This window comes from Durio zibethinus, chromosome 18 (assembly GCF_047325235.1).
Source record: "Durio zibethinus cultivar Kanyao isolate XHJ-2024 chromosome 18, ASM4732523v1, whole genome shotgun sequence".
Taxonomy (NCBI): domain Eukaryota; kingdom Viridiplantae; phylum Streptophyta; class Magnoliopsida; order Malvales; family Malvaceae; genus Durio; species Durio zibethinus.
The window spans coordinates 15,991,068-16,001,832 of NC_143179.1; the positions used below are offsets into that span (position 1 = coordinate 15,991,068).

The following is a 10,765-nucleotide window of genomic DNA, read 5'->3' on the forward strand; positions in this document are numbered from 1 at the left end:
TCATCTACTTCTCTAATTAGCATATCAAAATTAGATAAAATTGTATAATATTCAGTAATGTTACTTACATAATTTTAATCAATTTCAACTTTTATATGTTAATCAAACTTGATAATTCTTCTATTATAATTCACAATATCAAAAGATAAATATTTAATTAAAATCTCATAAGATTTTGTTTTTTTTAAAGATCAAAATAGTAAAATTAACTTTTCTCATTAATTTTAAAATTTATGCTTTTTTTAATAATAACCTTTTAATTTCACTAATTAGTAAAAATTTTAATATTTTTTTTTGTTATTTTTCTTAAAATTTCATTTTTTGAAAATTTATTTTCAAAAAATTTTATAACTTTTCAAAAATATATTTCCAATAAGTAATATAAGTTTTCCAAAATTCATTTCAAATAAATTATAAAATTTATCATATATGGATAATCAAAAACTTGTGAAAAAAAAATAATTAAGTAATTAAACTTTAAAAACAATTCAATAAATAAAAATTAAGGGTATAAAGAGAAAGAACGGAGATTTGAATAGATCCCCTCTCCCATGTGACAGCAGCAAAATTGAATATTTGAATTTAAAGACCACGTTGATTTGATTTCTCTTTTCTGCTTAAAGACATATATTATATCAAACACTGATAATTTGAACCCAAATGTAGAAAAAATAATGAAGTGAAACTCAAATTCAAACAGAATTTAAATTCGATTAATTACAAAGTAAAATATGAGAAAATTGAATCCTTGCTTCACTTCAACTAAACGCCAAAATGGTCCAAAGTCTAAATCCTAAAACAATCCCCAATCTAATATGCTTATTTCCACTTCCAAACACCAAAAATTCACTAATGCACCCACTCGACTATTTTGATTCAATGATAAATACATGCTAAAGTATATTATCATCTGACAAAAAAATTAAGTTCAAATTTCCTTAATTATTAAAAAAAGATCCAAAAGTCGTAACCAAACCAACCCGGTTCAATTATAGAAGACAATGATCCAATCGCTTCCTGTCCCAAACCAGTAGATGATCTTAATAGATTATTAAATTCCAGGATTCATTTTGCAAATAAATAGCTATGCAGAATAGCACCTAAGAATAGATGAACCTATCAGCAATTATTACATCAGTAGAATATAATTCTAGTCAGCAAGGAGTTACCTGTATTATGGCGTCAACTTCCCAATCCCATGCTCATACCAAGAAAATGAAAATTGCAACATGGCATTTATAATTTCTTATGAATAAAAAACCTTATCCAGATTGGTGAAGCACATTCAGTGCATCCAAGAAATTAATGTGACAAGACTGGCGGCAAGCTAATATAGTAATGATATATGTGGGCAGAAAGTAAGCAATTTCAATAATCACCATCATATGTAAATTAAACAGGTATTTATACAGATCTGTACAAACGGACATGAAAATAATTGACCACCAAACTCACCCCATCACGTTTGCAATCATGGGAATAAACAAATGAAAATAAAAATATGAAAAGAGGTGAATAAGGCAGCCAGGAGATGTTCATTAATAATGGCAAGTGGCTCATGAAACAGCCACGACGTTTTGTCAAGCAGGCAGTGGTTCCTCCGTAACTGTGTTTTCAAAAATTGTCATGAGTTTAAATTTCTCAATCAAGCAAAGAGTGCATGCATGTGAGATGTTTGTGCAAGTATGGGCATTTTGGGAGTGAGTGTGTCCGTGTTGGTATGTGTATATATGTATACATGTATATATGTATAGGGAGAGAGAGAGAGACCTCTTCTTTTTGTGGAAATTTCAGCTGTTGCAATTTCAGCATCATCTCTAGCTGCATTAGAAGCAACTGGTTTCTTGGTTGGCACATCAGGAAGATCCAAATTTTGTTCTTCAGATTCTGCTTTTGTAGGCACTTCTAGCATATCTTGAACAGCCATCTAAGCGAAACATACACAGTTTGCCATTGAGAAAGAGACTGATTGATGGAACTATGACATATGCTCGTAAACAAAACTAAATCCCAAATGACACATTATACAAAAGACCCTCACATGTTTATACCACAATAAAGTTCCTTTCTTTTTTCATAATAATCAAATCAAAAGGAAGAAATAAGCCAACCTTAACATAACAAAAAAGGTCTAATCTCAGGGTTCAACATATAATCTCATAGTAATATGGGCAAAATACTCATAAAACAGTTATAATATGGAATGGTATAAGCATAGAACTCAAACAAGCTCATGGTAAAGAGAAAAAGTTATCCAAAGCAAAAGCCATCCTACCCTTTGTTTAGTAGCAAGCAAAAAAAAAAAAAAAGAGAACAAAGAAGCTACAAACATATCACACATGTCCCTAGCCCCTAAAGACAGAATTGGCAATGAAGTGGCATGGAGTTTGGGAGTGTGGGGACTGGATAGATGGAAGGAGAAACTCTTTAAACAAATGATTGTGAAGAGTATGGGACAAAAATGAATACAAAAATATTTTTTTTCCTTTCCTACATCAAATTGGGTATTTCCTTTCCTTCACCAAATTTGGTATGAGATATGAAGAACCATATGGAAAGTGCTAGCAAGGAGTGTTCCTTTGGCTAGGGTAAATCAATAGTTGAAGAGGACTGCACTTTCATGGTAGAAAATGCTCAAAGAGCAACATATTAGGCTGCAAAAGTCTAATAATTGAAGTTGGAAATTAATGAATGCCAAATTGAGAAAGCAATTTCTCCAGGCTGATTACATGATGAATTTCTATGAGCCCTTTCATGACTTCGAAAAGAAAGTATTAAGAGTGTAAAAATACACTCTCTATTGGGCTTAGACATGCTATCAGAAATGAGATAGAATCACCTTACATATTTGAAGGATGCTAACCAATATCATCTAAGAGCAAACAATTGTGGCTCAGTATGGTGCTAGAAAATTATTGGAATCTATAAGGAAATGTCTCATTTTAATAGGAGTGAGCAAATGGTTAGTTTGGTTGTAAAATCAACTTAACCAAATTTTATAATGAAAATAATATAATTGATGGAAAAAAGGGAAGGAAACCAAAAAGACTGAAACAGAATATTCCGGTCGATTCAGTCATGTTAAGAAATCACTAAAATTCCACTGACTAAACTCAAGAGCCAGCGCCACATGTTGAAAGTTGTTGAAAAATAACTGAAACCTCAGCCGCATTAAAGTTAATAAGGCCAGTCTCATAATACTAATGGCTTCATTCATTTACAATTTGTTGTCCCCCTTGCATTCCCCTGTATGCCCTTGTCCCTTGTCTTTTATTGGGTGCCTCCATAGCCTTTTGGGAAGGGAAGGAAAAGTTACTAAATATAAAAGGGAGAATGTGGAGGGAGTTCAGTAGAGAAAGAGAGAAACAAGGAAAACAAAGTTCTGTAAGTCCTGTAAGCTCTTTCTCTCGAGACTAGGCTTTGGTTATGTACCCACAATCAAGATAACGGGAAACAAACAAAATCCTAGCTGAGTGGCTTGATATAGTAAGTTGGGTTTTGGGGTCAGACTGACCATTGTAATCTATGTTCTTTGACAATGACTTTCTTCCTTGTTGTGCTCATGGACATAAGGAATTGGTTCTCGAACCACATATATTGGTGTCTTCTCTCTTTATTGTTTCCTTTCTTAATTGGTTATTGCCCTAATTTGATCAGACTAATTTCTAAGTTAGTTAATATGATCATCTTCAATTACACTTAAGGGGTTTGAATTGGTATTGCCCAAGATTTCTATGCTTTGCCTACAATCTTAATGGTGCGTACACAACCAAAGCCGGAACTGAGAGAAGTACAAAACTCATAAAACTTCCTTTTTCCTTTTTTTTTTTCTCTTCCTCTGCCAAACTCCCTCCACATTCTCTAATATTTACAAACTTTTCCTTATCTTCCCGAAATGCCATAAAGGCAACCAATACGAAACAAGGGTACAAAAGGGATTGCAAGGGGGACAACAGATTGTAAATCACAGAGCCATTAATCATGTGCGACCAGCCTTATTAACTTTCATACGGCTGAAGTTTTCGGCAATTTCTCAAAAGATTTGAAGATATGTCATCAGCTGTTTGAATTTATTGGCTCAAATTTTCAGCCATTTCTCAACACCTTCCTGCCTGTTTTATCCCCATGAAGATGAGATCTAATATGATGTTTATCAATGCAGATGCCTGTCATAGTTTAGTGGGTTGGCAATAAAAACCATCTACTCAGAGGCTCAATAGGGAGCTTACATAGCATCCCATGAAAAGCGATTTCATTAAAAGTAAATAAAATTAACAAACCTAGCTATTTTCTCAAACCCTACAAATTTGCAAAGATAACTATAAGAAATTGGTCATTGTTCTTATATTGCTGGAAGAATTAATCTAGATGCTTCTGGATGCCACCAGCACATAAAGCAGAAATGTGTAGGTAAGCTAAAAATTTAATAACTAGAGGTTTAGCCTGAAAAAGGTATTGTTGCAGCTGAGTTTTCTCCACCTTGGACTTGACATTATAGTAAAAGTTGCATGTGTACATACATAATTACATGTGTGCCTGTGTCATTCATTCTAAGGTAGAAGTAATGTTGCACAATATTATTCAATCCATTTTTAACTACAGTAAGTTCTGTTTTAGGGTTTTATGTCTTTTTGGTTTATTTTCTTTATAAGTTGTTTAGCATGGTTGAGAATAGACTTATTTCAAGGGTTAGGATAGTTACTTATAAGGGGTTTTTTTTTTTTATTTATTTAAAGTAGTAGCATTTTTTTTAATGAGTAGTTCCTCTTTATAATCTATGAATCAGAACAGATTGTTTTATCAATTTCATGGCACTAGAAACAAGAAGGCCAAGCCTCCTGTGTATTTCACCTCTATTCCTCCATCCCTAATTTCTCTTACTCTACCAATTAAACAAATTTTACTTTGGTTTCCTTCCAACATGAAACAGGGTAAAAGCAATTGGCAAGGAAAATGGAAAATGGAAAATGGAAAATGGGTTAGGCAACTGTTGTAAGTCATAAAATTTTAATGTTAATTTCTATTTTTTTACAAATAATCCTAGGGCTATGTTTTTGCATATTTTTGGAAAAACTCATCAATTAATACTCCTATAAGTTTTGTTTAATTAAGTGAAGAAATTAAGATTTTCTGTGACCACAACCTAAAGGATAAAACAAACCATAGATCATTCTTTATTAAAATGAAATTGCATTTTTACCAGTTATAACCGAAACAAATACCTGAGTTTCCAAGTGCTCAAATTCCGCCAAAACCTCCTCTTCATCTTTAGCTGATAATTTCTCCCCCAAGATCGCATTGATTTCCTTCAAAATCACAAATATGGCAGCCCATTTCAGGAAAAAAAAAAGAATGGAGAAGAAGAGAAGAAGCTGAAAGCCCATGTGAAGAGGAAATGCTCAAGTTATGATTTAACAGACAAAAATGATATACCTTTTGCTAGATAAAGAGAAAAATAAAATTATCACCAAAAAAGAAAAATATGAGTGATTCTTTAAAAAAAGGATAACACATGGCTTATTCTCCATTTTGTGCATGGTTGTCTAAAACCATAAGCGTAATATGTTTACAGGCTTTCAAATAACCTAAGTTATTGACAGATATTTAGAAGTATATTATCTGAAATATTAAAAGAAAAACATATCTAAGAGAAAAAATGTGAAAAAAAACTTCTTGAAAATGACAGATAAACATAATGAGTCCTGTGCAAACTTGAATTCTACATCATAATCGCAACCTGGTAATGCAAGCCTACAATCTCTAATGTCATGAATGGCCTTTGAACTATAGTGAAATGTTTGATGTGGTACTTGAACTTAAAAATCTCTAATGTGGTACCTAAACTATGGATTTGTTAACCAATGAGGTACTTAGAGGGCTGTTTGTCTACTACATGTCATCATTTCGAGCTAATCATGTCAAGGGTGAGCACCACATTAGTTAACATATTCATAGTTCAAATACCACATTACAAATTTTTAAAATTCAGGTATCACATTGAATATTTCACTATAGTTCAGGGGTCATTCATAATATAAACCCTTCAAAAATAGATTGGCATGCCCCCATATGCAACTATCTGACGGCACGATAAACCACTTATATAATGAGGACAAATACTTGCTGACAAACAAAGAAGAAGGAGAGTGAGGGAGAAAACAAACAAGAGAGACCTACATCAAGGATCATATTTCATTCTAGACAAAGGAATCAAGATGAGTAAGAATTGAATTGAAGCTCACATCTTGATAAGCCCTAGCCTCTTCGGTGTCATCCATTAACTTCTGGACATCATCTATGTTGATCTCACTTTGTATTGCCTTAATTGCATTGTTACCTGTTTTCAAACTCTCAAAAACTGCTTTTTGCTTGCTTGCTAGTTCAATATCTGCCAACTGAAAGAAAAATTAGTGTTTTAATCTATCTAAAGCATTTTTTAAAAGCAATACTAGAACCCCAAAAGTAAGGTAACAAATTGGAGCTCATGTCGATTCTAGATCGATGATAAAGACATTGTAAAGGATTGAGTGGATATTCAATCAAACTCTTATACTACTTTCTCATAATATATATATATATATATAACATTAAGCAATGAGAAAATTGAAAGAATTTAAACAAGGTAGCTGCATTTCAGATAAGAAATGAAATCATCAAATACTATGATAATTCAGTTTCACTTACTTGTTGCTCGACATTAATAAGCCATGCGTCAACTTGTTTCAATAAATCTTCTTGGGCTTTCTTCTTCTTCAAAGCTAACAAAGCTCTATCCTTTCTCATTTCACGAATCAAGTCTCTAGCAGCTTGCTTTTCCGCTTCTATAACATTCTCAAGCTAACAAAGGAAGAAAAATATAAACAAATATGAAGCTAAACGCAACATAACAGAAATTCAAAAAAGAAAAAAAATGAGACAGCAGAGAAACCTGCCGCTGGTACTGTGCAAGCTTGCGCCTCTGGGTCTTAAGGGAGAGAATTGCTCGATCAACTTCGGTGATCTTGGGTTTCTTCACAAATAAATTCCCCATTTATTACTGATTAATTGCTCGGTTCACGTCAAAAAACCCTAACCCTCACCTAATCACTTGTCTCCTATTCTCTCTATACGGAAGAGAACCCAAATCTCTACACCAATCAGCCTTAACGAAGGAGGTACGACCACAAATCTCCGGAGACGATTTTTCCTGTTATTTTTGTTTTCCGTCCTTTTTTTTCTCCTGCTATTTTTGCTTTCCCAATTACCCAATCTCTTACTTTCCTTGATATCCTATCTTTTCCAGCTTTTTTGATATTTCATTTCCATTTTTATGTTTCTCCCTCTTACCTTACTTTGACCCTGTCTCTCACATAAATCAATTTTCAAAATCAATTGTGGACTGATTTAACATCAATAAAAAGTTAAAAGTGCATTCCAAAAATGTTGTGAAAATTATGAATTAATAATTTTAAGCAGTTGATATGGTTGTGAAAATGAAAAATATTTTCAAACATATGATATTAAGGCTCTGTTCGGTAAGTAAAATTTGGCTTCTGAAAAAAAATATATTTTGTGGAAATTCAATTTTAAAAAAATCAATTATTTGCTATTATTTGGATAAAATAAAATAAAATATTTTGTCATTGTTTGAATCACTTTGTGTAAAATATTTTTCACCATAACACATTCAAGCTCAATGACGGGATGAGCTAAAGAGATGAGGAAGCTCTCGTTCCACTCAGGGTTTTGGAGTTTTTCAGACACGTGTGAGAGCTACGATGATTTGGGTTTTGAAATTCTATAATTTTATAATTTATAAAAGTATTTATTAAATATTTTTTTTAAAAAGTAAAAGAACAAAAAAAATAAGTAAAATTCAGAAACTGAAACAAGGTAGACGGAAATGGGATTGTAAACCGCGTATCATTTAAGTGTGTTTTAAAATAATAAAAAAAATTTAATTACTTTTTTATTTAAAAAATACAAAAATAAAAAACATTTAATATAAGTAGATTTTACGCATTAAAATTGATACCATTTTCATACACAGTGATAAGTAGTACGATCAAAGTTTTGGTAACTGATACGATTTCAGTTTTCAGCTCTTCGAGTGATAGAGTCTTGATAATATTATCTGGTACTATAACAACAGCGTATAGATCGATCAAACTTGACAAAATAATACTATTTAAAAAAAAAAAAAAAAGGCAAATGAAAACAAAGAAATATAAATGGCCATTAAGAAAGTAACACATGACACACTAATTGATGAGCGTTGTTCATCCATATATTAATAAAATTAATTGTAAGGATTTAAAATAGAATTCAAAAAAAGGAATAGTTGTATACCTTTGCTTTTCAAAAGAATGACTTGGTATATCTCGTCTCTTTTTTTTTACGATAAATTATATAGATATACTATGAATTAATGTGATTTGAGTTTATTTTTTGAGATTTAAAAAGTGACATTTAACCACCATCAGCTGTATATTAATGACATTTCGTCAGTTTTCATTAATGCTATTAACACTTAATCAATAAATCCTAGCTCTTTTCTCGATTTTTTTTGTTTACTTTTTCTCATATTCAAACTTTTCAAAGAAAAATTAGATTGAAAGCATGAATTTTTCACAATGTTTAGTAAGTGAAGGATCAAATATTGGAAAAGTATACTATTATGGTATGTGCCACTAGTTGATCTTTTCTCTTCTTCCTTTTTTCATCTCTATTTTAAAAACTCAAAAATTTCCAAAAAATTCAAACTAAAACTCATTGAAAAAAAATCTTTATTGACGAATTGTTGTGTATTATGGGGATTTGTGGTTGTTTTGTGAGTTTATTATGTGTGAGTAATTCAGGGTGGATTTGAGTTCTGTGAGCTTTTCTAGTGGATGCTGGGTTTGTTTTTGGGACTATTGATGGTTGTCCTTAAAAATTGATGTGGCTGTCGAATGGAATTGGTTGTTTGTTTGATACTTGATACAATTCCTAAAAGCAAAAATTCCATTTTCGAAAAGGACACAAAACTTGAAATTTACATATAAACAAATAAGTTTTTGAAACTCTCAACAAAAAATAATCAACACAACTAAAAAACACCATTAACAAAAACACCCAAAAGCAAAATCAAAATTTTGGGTCTTGGTTTAAGATTGCTTTTTTGGGTTTGTGAAGAAGAGTTTTTTTATGGTTTTGGGTTTAGTTGTTTAGAGAGAGAAATTATCTGATTTTAGAGAGAGAAGATGAATTTAAGATGAAGAAGAAAAAAATTAAAAAAAAATAACGATTTTGGGTAAAAATACAATAAAACAAATTATAAGATAATTAAGTATCACATTTTAAACCTCGAGGGACAAACTTAAATCACATATAACTACAGAATATAGATATGTAATTTACCATTTCTTTTAATACACCAAAACTTTGCTCAATCATAATGCGTAATGATGAATGTGAAATATTAAATACCTCTTTTTTACCCAAAAAAGATTTATCTTGATGAAAGTCAGGTAAATAATATTGTTCTCTTTTATATGACCCATGAAAACTTTTTATTTGAGGATATCTATAATCAACAAAATAATATTGTCTTTATGTGTTATAAAATAAAAAGTAAACAACTTATACTTTATCTTAGTAAAATAATAAATAGAGAAAAGAACATATCATTTGGTGGGTGAAAATTTTAATTTTAGATCTCTAATTGCATTAAGAAATATTCTAGTGTCATGTGCTGATCCTTCCCATCTAGCTATTATAAATGTGAAACACATAATAAAATCACACAACATTTTGAGTTCAAACACCTTTTCTTCTTATTTAGAAAATTTTTTAATGTGGTGGAAGGATAGCAACAACATATGTATCATTAATTGCACCTATGCAATCCTATATAAATAATCATACTAATCTTCACAATTATAATAATAAATAAATACACAAAACTATAGTATTATATTCTTGAAAACTTACCTTTAAATTTAGCATATATCTAAGATCATTACATATTTGTTCAGGTATTGAGCTAAGTGATCTATCTTCAAATGCACTATATCAATGGCCATTCTTGAAACTTTTCAAGTATAATTGCAAAATTTTAGCTTATCGTTGCCATAAACCTTTGAAATCGTTTTTGACATCTATAATTTTTTACACCAAGCACCAATACATATAAAAAGATAGTCAACATCTCATAAGAAAACATTTTTTGAACTTTGCAAATTGTATTGTGTTTCTAAAACCTTCAACAAACTTTTGAATATAATTGTGGACATTCTAAAATTAATCATGCAATGTCTTTTATGGCCATCAAGAATTTCTCACACCCATGCTTCCTCTGATTGTTTTAAGATATATATTTATCATAATATAACTAAATAGAACAAGTTGCAATAAGTAATAACCTATTAAAATTTTTCATATGTTTTAAAATATCTTTCCTTCTCCTTTTATCATCGAAATTGTTAAGAATACTATTACTTATATTCATTACTTGTGAAAATGTTTTAAAGAAAAATGCTTAAAATATTTGGTAAACAATCAAATTGTTTAAAATAAACTAAGCATTATAGAAAAAAAAATACATGTAGATTAGTAATCATAAATATGTTTGAGTTACCATAAATATAATAGATTTCAATATCACCCGAACATAAATAAATTCATTAAAATACACATCAACATTATAAAAAAGAAATCTATGGCACTTAAATGTATATAATGAAAAACAAAGATAAAATACAACAACTAAAAATAAAAGAAACTAAGACATTCAATATTTCATCTC

The 10,765-nt window shown here is 30.5% G+C and overlaps 1 protein-coding gene across 4 annotated transcripts; it reads right to left on the reverse strand.

Moving 5' to 3' along the window:
- Window positions 1-663: 663 nt before the first annotated feature.
- On the reverse strand, window positions 664-7,636 carry LOC111299747 (vacuolar protein sorting-associated protein 20 homolog 1-like). 4 transcript variants are annotated; one of them, XM_089747716.1, is made up of 6 exons: window positions 6,929-7,619; window positions 6,685-6,837; window positions 6,243-6,395; window positions 5,223-5,306; window positions 1,771-1,927; window positions 664-1,017 (listed from the first exon to the last, which is right to left on the reverse strand). In XM_089747716.1, exons 1-6 carry the CDS (start codon window positions 7,028-7,030, stop codon window positions 986-988), a joined length of 681 nt encoding a protein of 226 aa, XP_089603842.1. In that variant the 5' UTR covers window positions 7,031-7,619; the 3' UTR covers window positions 664-985. The 4 variants fall into 4 exon arrangements, with proteins under 4 accessions (XP_089603842.1, XP_089603841.1, XP_022750909.2 ...); XM_089747715.1 differs by having other exon boundaries at window positions 974-1,100; window positions 6,929-7,621; XM_022895174.2 differs by lacking the exon at window positions 664-1,017 and adding an exon at window positions 1,367-1,606 and having other exon boundaries at window positions 6,929-7,575.
- Window positions 7,637-10,765: the final 3,129 nt, after the last annotated feature.

Coding starts and splice junctions, on each gene's coding strand:
- LOC111299747 (XM_089747714.1), bottom strand. CDS start 7,030: ATGGGGAATTTATTTGTGAAGAAACCCAAGATCACCGAAGTTGATCGA. Junction 6,396..6,684: donor TTATTAATGTCGAGCAACAA/GTAAGTGAAACT, acceptor TTTTTCTTTCAG/TTGGCAGATATTGAACTAGC. Junction 5,307..6,242: donor AGGCTAGGGCTTATCAAGAT/GTGAGCTTCAAT, acceptor GTGATTTTGAAG/GAAATCAATGCGATCTTGGG.